We start from the raw sequence: 16,503 nt of genomic DNA, 5'->3' as shown, positions 1-16,503 counted from the left end.
TCCAAAATTTTCTCTTCATGTTGTGCCAAGTGATAATTCTACAAGGGAAAGGGGATAAATGTTATTTCATTCATATAAATTAATATAGGTTTAAATTCATTAAATATTACTAAAAATTTGCCCCAAATTAAACCCCCATTCTATATTACATATCATATATGCGAAGTGTAATTTTTATGTTTTTACCTATTTCAAGTTACTATTTGGAATAAATGAATGGTCGTACAGACCATAACCTACAGAATAAAGAATGACTAGAGCACAACACTGACAAGAAGAATGTGAAAACTGAAAATGTTTGCAAATATATGATGTTAATTTTCTAGATTTCAATTAAAAAAAGTAAATATAAGAATGGCTGACCTTCTGGGATAAGATACTTTACATTCAGGAGTATTCACTTGTAAAGTTAATGCGTCTGCGCTTTAAGATGAAGCCAGCTAACAAACATTAATCTGCATTGCTTGGTTCATGGTCAATATCTTTTTCATGATTCTCCCTCCCAAATACATGTTCTGACTGTAGTTTGCTTACTAAAACCTTCAATCTGATTAGAACAGCACCAAAAAAAAAAATTTCATGTCAGTATGCTGATGAATGTTTTGTAAATATATATTACAATTATTATAAGAAATGAAGCAACAAGGCACTAATGTAAATGAATGAAAACAATATACCAACTATTTGGGTGGGGTTCATTTAAAAAACCTAATAAATAAATAAATAACTATTTAGAGTTGACTTGAGAATCATCCTCCATCCTTTTCTATTGAGTGTCACATGAGATGTCAGCTCTATTTGATATAATTCTTGTTCAGAACTTCTATACTTTAATATTTTGGGTTATAATTCTTCACAATCTTTTCACATTGATGCCATCTAATCGCCTTACAAATATATCACCTGTCTAACGTATACAAAAAAATCATCTAAAATAATTTTTCATGTTAGTTTTAGTTGGTGCTAAACCAACCTCCTCCCTAATAAAATCATTTTTTACTCTATCATTCCTAGTTATACTTCACATCTATCTTAACATTCATATGAAAAGGGAATGTTAAGTCTGAGGTGACAAAGAGGTAAATCTCTCACTTGAACATATTTGGTTCTTTTGCATATATGCATGTTGTACATGTTCATTTAACAAAAAGATTTACCTCTTTGTCACCTTAGGCTTCTTCAGGTAAGTCTTCCTTCAAAGGACTGACGAAGCATGATTTATTAAATAAACTGTATTCGGTTCTTTTGCATATGTACATATTGATACATGGTCAAGGAGTAAAATTAATTTGAAATCTATCAAGTGTACTTTCATTGGATAAAGCTCATATGAATTTGGGTACAAATTATGGGACATTACCAGAAGTTCATCAGAAGTAAGGATGTCACTTCCAATAAAATGAAATGTATAAGGATAGGAGTATAACTCGTGATTGCCCACTAGTTATTTCTACATATTCCAAATATGTTGAGATGGAAGACAGTGGTGATCAAGAGGGTGAAAATAGAAAAAGTACGAAATCAGATGAAACAGAGAGAGTTCCTCAGTCATCTGCTATTGAAGTCAAAAGACCCAACAGAATATCGAGATTGACACAGATGTACTCTCCTTTACACCATGTGTTTCTAATTGATAGTGGTAAACTAGAATACTATGAAGAGTCCGCTCAAACTAAAGATTAAAAGGGGTAGGAGTTTGTCGTGGATGATGAAATACAGTCACTGATGTCAAATCAAACTTATGATCAAACTTATGATTTGGCGATATTGTCAAATGACAAAAGAGCACTACACAGAGGTATTGTCAAATCTCTCACTTGAACGCAGTTGATTCTTTTGCATATGTCCATGTTGTACATGTTTTATTTAACAAAGAGATTTATCTTTTTGTCACCTCAGGCTTCTTCAGGTAATTCTTCCGTCAAAGGACTGACAAACCACGATTTATTAAATAAATTCTATTTGGTTCTTTTGCATATGTACATGTTGATGCATGGTCAATGAGTAAACTTGATTTAAAATCTATCAAGTACACTTTCATTGGGTATGGTTCATATGAATTTGGGTACAAATTATGGACAAAACCAGAAGTTCATCAAAAGTAAGGATGTCACTTTCAATAAAATGAAATGTATAATGACATAAGAGCTCGTGATTGCCCACCATTTATTTCTAAAGAGTCCAAACATGATGAGGTGGAAGATACTGGTGATCACAAGAGGTGAAAATAAAAGAAGTGCTCAATCAGATGAAGTAGAGGGAGTTCCTCGATCACTAACAACTGAAGTCAAAAGGTCCAACAGAATCTGGAGATTGACATGGAGGTATTCTCCTTTACACTATGTGGTACTAATTGATAGTGGTAGACCAGAATGCTATGAGGACTCAAACTAAAGATAAAAAGGAGTAGGAATTCATCATGGATGATGAAATACAATCACTGATGTCAAATCAGTCTTGTGATTTGGCGGTATTATCAAATGTCAAAAGAAAACTACACAACAAGTGAGTCTACATACTAAAATTGGAGTCAGATGGTAGTAGATGCTACAAGGCAAGACTTGTTGTGAAGTAATTTTATAAAAAGAAGATGTGAACTACAGTGAGATTTTTTCTCTGTGGTGAAGATGACAATTGTTAGAGTTGTGCTAAGCTTAGTAGCAGAAGAAGATCTAGATCTTGAACAAATGGATGTAAAAACAACCTTTTGACATTAAGAATTTGGAAGTTGAACTGTAGATGGTGCAACCGTAGGGTTATGAGGTTCTAGGAAAATAAAACTTGGTTTGTAAGCTGAAGAAAAGCCTTTATGGCTTGAAGGAGGTCTTGAAATATTGGTACAGAAGAATTGACATATTCATATCTAAAAGTGGATACATGAAGTGTCGGGAAAATCATTGTTGCTTCATCAAGAACTTTAGTAGTTGTTATATCTTGCTCCTTTTGTATGTGGATGACATTGATTACAGGGGCAGAAATGGAGAAAAAAAATTTGAAGGAGCAATTATCAAGAAAGTTTGAGATGAATGATTTAGGTTAAACCAAAAAGATTCTTGAGATGAGAATCAACATGGTCAGGAGTGCAGGTACAGTAAAGTTATCTCAGACAGAGTATGTTGAAAAAATCAAACATAAGTTCAACATGAGTGAGAAAACTAGTTTGTAATCCCTTAGATACTTCAAGTTATCAAAAGAACTATCACTTAAGTTTAAAGTAGAGCAAGCACAGATGATAACTTTATATGCTTTAGCAGTTGAAAGTTTGATGTATGTTATGATTTGCATGAGACCAAATATTGCATAGACAATGGAAGTGGCCAGCGGGTATATGGGTAATCCAGGAATGCATCATTTGGAGGCAGTGAAATGGATCCTTGATTATTTGAGAAAAACAATCAACAGAGTGCTTTCCTTTGAGAATTTATAGATTCATATGGCAGGACATTTGGGTGTTAGAAGAAGTACGATAGAGTATATTTTCACTTTGAGGAACACAACAATGAGTTGGGTTACAAGGCAACAGAAAATTGTTGCACTTTTAACTACATAAACCGAATAAATTACTATCACCGAGACTACTAATGAGATAATTTGGCAACATGACTTTATGATAGTATTGGGCAAAGAGCGAAGAATTGAAAAGCTTCAGAGTGACAGTATAAGTGTTATTTATCTTGTTAAAAATATTGTTTTCAATGTCAGGACAAAGTATATTTAGTTGAGCTGTCGCTTTATTCACTCGCCTCAAAGATGAACAATGTTCTTAAAGAAGATACTCTCAGTTGATAATCCTGTATATATGTTGACTAAGGTGGTGAATATCAAAAAACTGGAGCTATACTTGGCTTCAGTTGGAGTCCAGGTAGGTTGAGACTGAAGGTGAGCCACACTACGGTACAGGACTATGAAGGTAGTACAAATAGATGTATAGATCTGAAGGACATGTGTTGAGTACTATTAGTCTCCAAGTAGGAGATTGTTCAGATGTGGAACCCGGAGGAGCACCCATAGTCGTAGAGGAAGGGATTCCAACACCGTTGTGCATACCAAAACTGGCGTAACCATGCTAGTATTGGGTGTAACTATGTCGGACGACGTACCTATGCCAAGTAGCGGCGTAGGCACATCGTTGATGCTTCACTTCCTTCGATTCACAGCTTCAGAACAAAGAGCGCACTGAGCAATTACATCAATGAGTGGCGTAACTACGCCACATGCGGTTATCTTTACAGTTCGTATTAAAGTCCTCAATTTGGAGCGACGAAGATACATACACATGTTGTAAACTCTCGAAGGGCTTTCTATAGAAGCGGTGAAGTTCGAGAGGTGAATTTCTTAGCGTGTAATTTCTCTTGTGCAATCAAGAGAAGATATGGAACATCATTCTTCTAAGTTCTAATATTGTAGAGAGAAGATTTGATGGTGAAAATCTCTGTATTTTCACCATTTCATAGTGAATTATGTGGTGTGGCTCCATGATTTTTTTCTGTTCTCGGGTTTTTCTACATTAAATCTTGGTGCATTTGTCTGTGATTACTTTGTTGTGCATTTGTATTAGATATTTTGTTCCAGATTTCTTGAGTCCGTGTGATCATATTTTCCGCTGGGTAGTTTTGATTGTAAATTGGTTGAAGCCCTCAATATTTCCATTCCAACAACCTCCAACCTCATTGTTTGTCTAATGCTATAGGAACAAGATAAATTGTTAATTTGTGATTAAAAAAATCAAGGAAATACAAAAGCTAAGAAAATTGTCACTATATTAGAGAAACAACTAATAAAAATGAAATGGATGATTTTGAGAGCTTTTTCCTTTACAAGCGGAGTGTGTTTCACTACTTGAAAATGTGATTTAGTTCTCTGCACTTTTCATCACTTCACTTCTTAAGCATGTGGTTTTAATATTGTTCTTTTCAAGTCTTTTTGTAAACATATGATGGTGGAATGAAATCTCACCAATATTGCAATAGCTATGTTTCTTAAAAAGAGAATAGGGGCCCTAATAGTTGGCCGTATCTGCCAAATAAGATTTTAGAATGATGCATGATCAAAGTTTGGTCAAATAAAGATGCATATTTGTTGAAAGAAGAAAGCAAAAAAAGTAAAATTCAGACTGATGCTAGCTGAAACCTATAAAAACAGGGAATGAAGATTGGTTCAGGTGATTAGCAAATAATTATTTAAATATGGCAAGGGGCTAAAAATTCATAAGGGTATAGAAATTGTTATTCTTAATCTCATGACAAATAAAAGGAGAGAGATCACTAACATGGTGGAGGGTCTGAAATTGTACCGCTTTTGTCCAGGAAAATTTAATCTAATGTCACCTGTTCTCTGCCTTTTACGATGCCCTTCATTTGCTAATTGTGTTTTTGTGTGATATGCATCGAACTCAGATGTTGTTTCAGATGCATCACAAAGAAGATCCCGCTGCTCTGCACTACCTCCCATCTTCGCAGAATTGAGCAAGTTCGATTTGCTTTCCTCATTGGTATCCTTCAGATCTTCTGAACAGCATTTTTGAAGTTGTTTGATCTCTTTTGGAATATCATTCAGTGTTTCTTTACAATTCTCAACTGCTAACTTCAGAGAGCCTGTTCTTTTGTTAGGCATAGATCTACCCTTCTGGTCTTTAGAAGACAGTGGTTGAGTGTCATTTTGTACATTGATGGAAGAAACAGTGGGCTGACATTCAATCTGTAACACATCTTTCGCTATTTCGGAGCATTGAAGGCATGGCCTGCAACCTCCTACTTTAATTGATTGATATCTCTTGTTCTGAGGATAGCAATCATCATTTTCACTTTCCATTGGCCTCTGCTCAAGGTGTTCATTGGGACTCGGTAATATATCGCCTTCAAAATTTTCAGGAGTAGCAAGGTCTATTTCACTAATGATAAAATTACAGTTCTTGCAGTCCTCGCAGTCCTCGTTTAGAGAAAGTAAAAAATTCCTCTTCTTCATAGGTTCTTGTATAAAATTCTGCAGTTTGTTAGAGAAATTGTTAAGAGTTTCCTTGTCCGTGTAAACCCTTAATTGGTCAGTTTCAACCTCCTTTTCATGAGCCAAGAAATCATTTTCCATTTGGCTTCCATATTCTCCCTCCACAGCATTTTGCTTCAACGATTTATTCAATTTATCTTTTAATTTTCCATCTAATGATTCTCTTCCACTCTCCAACTCCTGGTCAAAGGCTTGTTTCTCGGATTGCAGAGCCTGTGCCACTAGGGGGGTTAAGGTTTCTTATTGCATAACTACCATTTTTTCTATACAGAGATGCGCATTATTACTGATAACATAGATCTTACACTTTCTCTCGTTGGAAGCTTTCGATTGTCAAGTAGATCTCTCCCTTTCTTCTCAAGCTTCTCTTGCTTACTTTCAGCTTCCTGCATCAAAGTAACGCACATGAAGATAGTGTAGAGAACGAGAATAGACCATCAATGAAGACAATACAAATAAAAAAACAAAATCATAAGGAACCTTCTCTTTACTAGCTAAATTTTGCTGTCTATGACTAATACCAGCTTCCATGTAGTTAGAAGCATCATTCATTCTGGAAAAGTTATGCTGGATCGCTTCAAATTTCTCCTGTATTTTACTAAATTCTTCTTTCTCGTTTGTTATGTTCATCTTCCTTTCACTGAGGAAGTCCTGCGATCCCTTCAGCTCCAACTCATGCTCCAGCAGACTTGGTTCCAAACTTTCCAGTGTTTCTGCTTGTTCAGTAAGCCGTTTCTCTTCTGTTTTCATTTTGTAAATTGTCTTTCCAAGCTGAAAGAAAAAATTACATTTGTAGAAAACAGATGGAAATTTTTATCTCTTTGAAACATGTAGTGCATGTAATTTTCATCATCAAGCAATTTGTCTGATGCAAACTGCAATAACAGTCAATTTTTATGAACCACAAGAAGAATGTGCTTCTATTAAAACTGAAGCAAAAAGAGCACACAAGAAAATAATTACTCTCCCAGTCCCCAAGAAGGAAGAAGTTCCTCAGCACTGCGAGTGTCCTTAAAATGCTAAAAGTTAAATGACCCTTCACCTTCTTCTCCTGGACTTTTTGAAGTTGTAATTCACTCCCCATTTTGTATATAAATTGGCGGCAAAACCCCTCTCATCTCTAATTTATTGTACACAGCAAATGAAAATTATATATTAATACGTATAACAGAGCATTCTCCCATTGGATAAACCTTCCCTTCATAAATTCATCAAAGCATGTCCTTCCTGGCTCTCTGACAATCCACTTTACAAAGGAAACCCATACATAATTATCATTTATACATGTCCAGAAAACAAGATTATTTCTGCAACGTTGTCGATTGTGAATTAATTAAAAAGACATACCAGTTTACGTATAGCATAAATGGCCTAAACTAAAGTTTTCTTTGGGCAAAGGATAGCAATGGAAAAGGTTCAAAACCAGTTTTTGCACCAAGCGGCTTCCAATTGTTTACCCTTAACGTACCAACATAAATATGATAACTGAATTTCATTACTAATAACTTCTTCCATCAATGCCAGCATCAAGGAGGACAACTATAGGCTCTCTCTAGGCTGTACAACTGATGAGGCTTGTTCGTACATTCAATTACATCATTTTCACAAGCCAGAAGACCCACATTTCAAATGATGTTACTCTTCCTGTGCAGCCTCTAAGCTGTTAAGGAAAAAATGTAATATATACTTGAAACCAAAAGCAACTATTTAAAAATCAAGTGTAACCCTCTAAGTGTGACAAAAAGGAAATACTACGCAAGAATTCCCCTAGAATGAAACCTGCAAGTTACCCTTGCCAACAGGCAGGATAAATTTTTAAGAAAGCTAAAGAATATTAGTTTTGAGACAATAGCATGCTGAAAATGATGACAAGGGGGGAGGGGGGCGGTGGAGATGGAGAAAAAGAGCAATCTGTTAGTTCCATACTTCTGCAACATGCTGCTTCTCAGCCTCTAAAGTTATCAGAATACTTCGAATACTTTGCTCCTGCTTTTGTTTTCCGGATAAGGTGCTGGGGAGTGCTGCACGCTCTAGTTCCAAATTTGCCCTGGCTTCTGACAATCCTTTCCAGAGCTCTTCAAATTTGGAAGCTTGCATCTTCCTCTCGATAAGGAGAAGACCCATATGATATTGGTAGTCATAAAGCTGGCCAGAATAACAATCAGGATTTCAGTAATGAATAAATATATATTTACTTGAACTGGTAGATGCTTAACAAATGAATAACTAAACAGTCCATAAACAAATAGGTGTAAGTTGAATTGAACAACTCAATTACAACTAATAATAAATGTGAAACCGATGGGTGTTGTTGAAATTGTTTTGTTGTAATCAGAAGAATTGAGCGAATGAACATGACATCATTAAAATAAGAAGGAAAGATGTCCCTTGTCAACTAAATAAAGTGAAAATTTCTGATTCTTTTGCAAATAATACATTACACGTCATAGAAAAAAAGACAAATTTTCTAACAGCATTTTGGCATCCATAAAAAACAACAGGGGAAAAGTACTGCCAATACCATCATACTTGAGTGAATAGTGAGCCGCCAAAGAACCAAAAAACCAAAAAAATAAAAAAAAATCAAAATCCCAGGTTTGAATTCAAATGGGCTGGACTGGAATGGCGTTATTTTACATTGCAATGCAATATGTCATATCACCTGTGGTATGATAGAAGGTTTCATGGAGTGAAATTAAGGAAAAAGGTTTGGCTGATTGTACGCAAACAACCCTTCTGCTTGGTGTCGCATTTATATGTATCCTTTGCTCAGCTGGATGGAAACTACAGACATTCTTACCAAACAGAAGACAACATAATCAGATTTTCCACTAAGGCAACCTAGAACAATATGACTTCAACTTAAGGCCGTCTGACCTTTAGCATATTTCAATCTCTGAAGAACTTCAACATAACGCAGTAGGTGAAATTGGCATGTCCTCTTCAATTCTTTGCTTGAAATAATCTTGAAAATTTAGTGAAGGGTTTTAGGTTACCATTCATTCTAAAGTAGGCTATATAGAATCACAATAGTAAAAAAATTGCCTTATGGTATTCACTCGATTTTTCGTTCTTTTTTCTACTTCGTCCTTTTTAACTTTACTTTGTAGCTGGGAGGCATGCATTCAGTTGTCCATCATTTTCTTTTCTGTAATTCTTGATTAATTCTAAATCTACTCAAGCGGTGGCTTTCCTACCATTGTTCCAATCTTCCATTTACTTTTATTTGGAAACGAAGAGGATAAATGGCCCATTCGAATTCTAGTCAACCAAATAGGCATGAGAATGCACATTTAAAATGGTGATAAAATAATAATGTCATTAAATTACTAAAAGCATGTAAAAAAGAGATCAATTGAAGAAAGATGAATTTTCCCGGTTCATAGAAACCTCCCTAAAGTTTGCATCTTTAATTTATGTTTGGGCGTGCAAGTTCCCATATGCCCCATAATACATTTCTTGAAACTCCACCACCAATCCTTCAACAGTGGGACACTGGCAAGCTTTCATGAGATCCCGAGCTTATCAGTGCAATATCAAATGCATGGGATTTAGTACAAAAGATCCCATTTGTCTCAAACATGATTCCACATTTCCAATGAATCAACCATGCAAATCATGCGACTGATCTTTCCAATGAAGTACCGTCTATCATTTGTTTATACTTTCTACTACACAGGACATGGACAAGGCTTATTACTTGACCACAAAAGATTCTTTGATCCAAATGAAGTATGTAAGTCCACAACCTTGGAAACAATTTTGAGCTTCAACAATCCGCCTATGTTACCCCTCTATTTGCAACCAAACCATACATTTTCAATTAGGCGCAACCTAGCCGTAATCTCTTTGTTTACATTTGTTTTTTATTAATAAACTAAAACACAAATATTATAGATCTGGTTGAGATCACTAGTATGCATGGAACTCAAAAAGATCTACAAGGAATACATTAGAACTCTATGAGCAAGGAATCCTATAGTGAGATCCATGCAAGGTCAGACCCCGATGATCATTTTATTCCATTGGACCGCATAACCTAACAAAGATCCTTTGGATGAGATTCATGCAAGGAAAACCTTTTGACTTTCTCCTATCAAAAATTCAAACCCATTCACTGATCTTGCATGAGACCATGTTACAATATCTCATGTAATTCATTATATCATTAGTAGTTTATTGTCAAACTTGTGCTTTCAAAACTGGAGAGTTTAGTATGGTGGTTTAGCGAAGGGAAATGTGTTTATATATAATCATAAACAAGAGATGAAGGGTGTGAATTAATCATCACCTTCATTATAAATCGTATCTTAACTATTTAGTTCAACTTTATGAGTTCTTATTTTCCATTTGTTTAAGTATTACTTGAGATGATAAGCATATTCTCAAAAAATCATTTTGAATAACTTATATTCATGTTACATTATGTCGAGCCATTTAATTTCCTCAACACTAATTTAATATACTCATTTAATAGTGTTTTTAAAGCATGCGAGATAAATATGTTTGGATGTGTGTGTCCAAAACACTTGAATATACTTTCAACTATTTCATAAATGACACTAAATCATTCAACTATTTTTTTTTTTTTTCACACATCTACCTTAACCTCATTTTTTCATACTTAACTTGGCGATCAAAAACTTATTTGCTAACATTCAAATGCCTAAAAGAAATTTTGCCTAATTAAAATTCTACAAAAAATTACACTCAAGTCTTCATAATATACCTATCAAATAAAATTCTTGAAATAATTTTTCATTGTTAATTCCCATAAGTTTAGCAATGATATTGGCATATATATCAGCATTTTTCTATACCCTAGATCAAAAATATATAAATTTATAACACTTAAGTATCAATTTATCATCTAATAACATTGACTTATAATTAGTAATATTATAATCATTAAAATTATATCATATATACAATTTTTGTTTTGATTTTTAGTCATTTAACTTTTATTTTTTTCCCTATGGTTCCAATTTTTTACTTATTTTAGCAAATGCCTCTCCAATTAGAATTATCTTTGCGAAAAGAATGCATAAAGCATTGTAATTGAACATCCTATACAAGTATCTTCACAACTATTATATATATATAGAGAGAGTCAATGCTAATCCTTGGTGTATAGCTATAAAAGTTTCGAGGCCGACTTCAAAGTATGAGACAATCTCAAAGTGGTAGCCAAATTTGATCAGCTCGTTAGGACAACTCAGCACATATGGTTCGGCAAAGTCGTTCAGCTAAATCTACAATTCAGTTGTACAAAACACTAAAATTTTGGCTCAGCCTGCTTGTCAAGAAATTCACCTTGTCCAATTTGACAAATATATCTCATTGGCTAATTCGGGAAGTCTAGGGCCATGTTTTGGATCGCTTTCTTTTTCAATTTTTTTGTTTTCAGTCTCTTTTGTCTTTGTTTTATTTCATGTTTTTCTGTTTTTAGAAAATGTGTTTGGCACTGTTATGATTTATATGTTTTTAAAAATATAAAATATAAGATGTGTTTGGTTGAGTATTTTCTATTTTTTAAAATAAAAACTATACTTTTTAAAAATATTAATTAAATTTTAATAACTAATAACATGTTAATTAATTTAAAAATTTTAATTAATAACAGCTAACATGTTAATTAATTTAATTTTTTAGCGATTAATATGTTAAATAATTTAATTATTTAACATGTTAATTAAATTTTTGGTGAATTATTGAAATTGTTTAATAAATTAATTATTTTATTAAGTTAAGGTTTAGTTAAATTGAAGTTTTAATTGATTTAAAATTTCTATAAGTTTATTAAAATTTTATGGATTAATCAAAATTTCAATTAATTTAATTAAATATTTAATTAATTCATTAATTAGTATTTAATTAGGTTGTTTAATGTTTTATTTAATTATTTATATATTTAAAGATATATTTAAATAAATTAAGGTTTTAATTTTATTATTATTAACTTAATTAAATGATTAATATTTTATTTGGTTTAATTGAATAATTATTAAGTTAATTAAGTATATTTATTATTAAATTGCGTAATTATGAGTTAATTAAGTTCATTTAGGTTCCATTTATATAATTATTGATTTAATTAAATGATTGTCAGTTTAATTAAGTATTTTATTAATTGATTGAATTTAAGGGTCTGTTTGGGGCAGCTTGTGCGTTTCAGGATAAGCTGCTTATCCCGCGGCCTGCGTTTAGTGTAAAAACTCAAACATAATTTTAGATAAGTTGGTGAAACGCGCGAACCAAACAGTACGGCGGCGTTTTGAAAACGTCGCCCGCACTTATAAGCTGCCCCAAACGGACCCCAAGTAATTTTTATAATTCCATTAATTTATTAATGAGTTAATTAAGAGAGTATAGGAGTTAATTAGTGGATTAATGATTTAATTTGGTTATGTTAATTTTGTTCAATGATGATTAAACTGATTTAAGGTTTTAGGGCATAGCTCTGAAAAACATGTTTTTGAAACAGCGAAAAAATAATTTATGTTTTTTGAATGTTTTTGAAAACACGCCTAATGTGTTAAAAACAAAATTTAAAAAAAAAAGAAATAAACAAACACTATTTTTTGGTTTGTTTTCTTCTTCTTTTTTTTCAAAAATATAAAAGATAAAACAGAAAGTGATCCCAAACAGGACATAGGCGACTCTATCAACTCACTATATAGTTAAACAACATCTCCTGTAACACTTTACACGTGTAACTATGAAATAGTATTATTCTAATGTATTTTTCTCTTTGATACAGCCACTTATATAATCTCTCCTAAATAGAGCCAACCCAAATCTATAAATACGAAAGGCCATCCACGGAATGGGGGACCCTTTTTCCACTTCCGAAGAAGAGAGAGATATGAAGCATTCTCTCTTTCATCTCCAATCTTATATCAATCTTCTCTAATTTTTTTATTCTTCTCCTGCACCTTGCATAGGTGGTGTGAGACAACTGGCAATTCAAAATCCAACACTTGTATAATCATATTATAATTGAAGATCCTTTAGTTACTATATAACTACCTTTAATGCAAGTTAGTGCTATATCATATGTATCTTTTATGAATTCAACATTCCTTTAGCATGCAACTTTCTTCTTTATTGTACACCAAATTAATTTTAGGTGCCACTCAATCATTCCTTCACAAAATCAACAAAAATCATAGAAGATCCTTTATCACCTATTTGTACTTCTTTATTAATTATTTAAGGCAAGAAATGCTTCCATGGTAAATCTCCCTAGCATGAAACTAATTTTATGTTTTACAACTAACATAGTTTTTCTAAGTTTGTTTGCATTATTCTCTTCATAACATTATTGAATGACTCATAAATTTGAGTTCTTTATAATCACCAAAATTTTGAATATCTTTGTTGTTCTTAAATAGCAATACCAAAATGATGCTTGGTATCAACTTAAAATTTAAGTTTTCATTAAGAGAATGTGTTAATCAAATCACTATAATATCCTCATAACTCTCCAAATATCACCAGTATAAGAGTACTTGTGATGGTACGAAATGAATGATTGAGAACCATCACCAGTATTAGAGTAATTTATCCAAAACATTACATAAGAGCAATAATCCATGTAAACAAATGGATCATGAGATAATCTAAGACTTCATTGATACATTGAGAGCAAAAATTCTACAAATACTGATAGGCAGGGTAAAGAATGAACCACAACTAAACGGAGAAGAAAAGGCAAAGGTTAGTTCAATAAACATGATCAATGTGTCATGCCTAGATCAAACTAAGTAAAGTTGTGTAAAACTAAATCATTCTTATTGGCATGTCTTTATTTTTTTCTTTTTTTTCTATTTAAGCAGCTACATCATTGAGTCATGAGTCTAAAAATAAAAACACAAAGAAAAAAATTATCTTCTTGGAACATGAAAATTAATAGGTTATGATGTTCCGAATTCACAGTAGTATGAAGCCTTAGTTATCCTGAAGTTTGAACAGAAACCCCAAATTTTTTTTAACAATTAAAAGTATTAAGAAAAAACATGCTCTTCCAGGACAAGGAAAAACAATAGGTTGAATATATTCCAAGTTCGCCGGATTACAAAGTCCTTGTTTCTGAGGTTGTCTGGTGACAGTTAATTAGGATTTAACTTAAATATTGCCTGACAAGAAAACTGTCCACTTTGAAATCCTGGATTTAGCAAATCGAGTTTCTTCTCAATATATTCCCAAATTTACCCTGTATCCGGATTTACTAAATCCTGGAATTGGCAGAATTTAGCAAATCCAGATTTACAGAATTTACTAAAACCATTATCAGACAGCCCCGTAATTTTACTAGGTACCCTAATTTTTTTAATAATGAATGAACAAGACCAATTCGTAGAAAAATTAACCCTTACTCCTAGCCCAACTAGCAGATCCAACACTCTGCCAGATGCCCCTACTAGAAACACCTAAACTTGAAGTTTGAGGAAAATAAAATGAATGTCTCGGCCATCTGTGCATGGATACGATGGTTATTTCTTCATGTTGCTTGTTGATGAAATTTAGGGAATCCTACATGATTGTTCCTTATGTCAGCATTAAGTAAGCACGTGTTATATAGTGAGAGTAGATGTTACTTGAAATATTTTGGATTGGTCATAGATCTTAAATGGATGGTTGCCTCTACCCCGAAGGCTAATTGAATTTAAAAATGCTATCTTGTCACATAAGGGACGAACTATAGGGTGGCTTTACTATTTTCCCACATAATATTTACGAAGAGAGTTTCTCATCATGCATGCCAGTTGCAAATTCATCATACACGCAAAAATGACGGGAACCAAAACCTTTGATGCTGACCCAGTAAATGAACCCTCTAATGTGCATCTATAATGGTCTACCACACTTGAATATAGGCCGACATTGGTCGCAATACGAGATTGACAAGCTTTATTTTCCTATTTTATGAAACTCACCTCCTTCTCAAGCTCCTCGATCCTCTCAACAAGCGCATTCTTCTCCTTCCATCCGAACCCAACATCTTCAGGAAACCCATCGCAGTCTAAACCCTTCCCCTCCTTGCCATCGTCGCTCCCTCCACGTGCATGAAAGCTGCTCTCCCCAATCAAAATCCGGCGAGGCAAATCTCTATTAACCGAAAATCCATTCCCCTCTTGCTCTCCAGCAAACATATTGCCGGGAGTTCTTGCAAATACCGAAGAAGTCCGACCGTTCATTCTTCCAATGCCCTATGGCGAGAAGGAGAAGCCAGGCGACCTTTTCATCTCCGAGTACAGCATCAAGAATCGCCGCCCTTCTAAAAACCACCCCTTTCATGGTGGTTAGGATAACCAAAAGGCTAATCACAGGAGTTGTCGAAAACGTAAGGAGACGAGGGAAATACGATAAGCCGTCCATCCTCCCGCGCATATGTGGCGTAAATTAGCGAAATTTACATGCTTGGCACATAATTCTTAGGTATTTACATATCCCAACCTAAACTTTCATATTTACAAACATACCATTCAAATATCACATGTGCCATTCACATCATTAAATATCAATTAAGTGACTGCATAGTCTAAGTGACTTGTATTTAACTCGTGTAACATTATTCATTGTTAAAGAATTAATTAAAGGGGGGTTTATATACAAACCACCCAATAACACTCTATTTACTCATCTAACAAATATTACCACTTTAAAAGCTTGAATATACCACTCCACTGAGCTCATGTTCATCTCAATTCGCTCCTCTCTCTTCTTTGGTTGATGTTAATTAGGGCTTTTTCTCATTCTATAAAGTAGTTAATCTTCTTTTTATGATGTTTTCACACCCATTCTTTGTTGTTGGACTATATTTTAGAGCTAGTGAAAGCGAATACTAGTTATGTTTTTAATCTTCTTACAAAAGAGTTTGCTCTTCTTCATTAAATTAGAAGAATTAAAGTTATTTTCTTATCCTTCTTCTTCTTTTATGATCCACTCGCCCATCACCCATTTTTTATCGCAAACATTTTTTATACCTCAACTTTTTATTAGATTCCCTTAATTTAAATAAATGCTTTTAGATTTTCAATCTGCTCATGAAGTATTATGTGCAAAGCTTGAAAAAATTGTGAATTTAGCATTATAAGAACTTGATTCGTGTTAGAAGATTCATGACGGTAGAATAAAAAATTACGGACTTGGCATTATACGAAAATTCAACACACGCTCGGATAAAAGTAAATAACTACTAGAGACATCATAATTTTTTGACCAAAACCCGTAAATGAAAAAAATCACAAGGACCGACTCAGTTAAAATGATTCATTATAAGTTTGTGATTACATATATTGACCCTTGTCTCACTCGCAAAAAAGAGTTACACTGTCTCTCGTATTACAACAATCGTCCACAAAAGAGTTCGTTGCCCCGCAATAGGGAGTGGTCGCAATGGAGAGTAGTCACTATAACAAGAGGAGAGTGACAAGCGGTAGTAGACGGTATTCCGCAAGAGGTTGAGCAGGAGGTGTTCGCCGCATCTTCAGTGCA

General features: G+C 33.6%; 1 protein-coding gene across 1 annotated transcript; it reads right to left on the bottom strand.

Annotated features, from left to right (window-relative positions):
* Nucleotides 1-362: 362 nt before the first annotated feature.
* LOC110018880 (protein CROWDED NUCLEI 1-like) lies at nucleotides 363-15,329 on the bottom strand. The gene is made up of 6 exons (XM_020716346.1): nucleotides 14,943-15,329; nucleotides 7,930-8,148; nucleotides 6,484-6,774; nucleotides 6,309-6,389; nucleotides 5,270-6,216; nucleotides 363-547 (listed from the first exon to the last, which is right to left on the bottom strand). Exons 1-6 carry the CDS (start codon nucleotides 15,201-15,203, stop codon nucleotides 451-453), a joined length of 1,896 nt encoding a protein of 631 aa, XP_020572005.1. The 5' UTR covers nucleotides 15,204-15,329; the 3' UTR covers nucleotides 363-450.
* Between the last annotated feature and the right edge of the window lie 1,174 nt (nucleotides 15,330-16,503).

This window comes from Phalaenopsis equestris, unplaced genomic scaffold (assembly GCF_001263595.1).
Source record: "Phalaenopsis equestris unplaced genomic scaffold, ASM126359v1 Scaffold000036, whole genome shotgun sequence".
NCBI classification, from domain to species: Eukaryota; Viridiplantae; Streptophyta; class Magnoliopsida; order Asparagales; family Orchidaceae; genus Phalaenopsis; species Phalaenopsis equestris.
The sequence above is the reverse complement of the archived record's forward strand: the minus strand, read 5'-3'. Positions and strand labels throughout refer to the sequence as shown.

Excerpts from the sequence above, each read along its gene's own strand:
- LOC110018880 (XM_020716346.1), bottom strand. The coding sequence starts at position 15,203 with ATGAACGGTCGGACTTCTTCGGTATTTGCAAGAACTCCCGGCAATATG. Across the intron at positions 6,775-7,929 it reads AGAAGCAGCATGTTGCAGAA|CTTGGAAAGACAATTTACAA; the intron begins GTATGGAACTAA and ends TTTTTCTTTCAG. Across the intron at positions 6,390-6,483 it reads ATTTAGCTAGTAAAGAGAAG|GAAGCTGAAAGTAAGCAAGA; the intron begins GTTCCTTATGAT and ends ACTTTGATGCAG.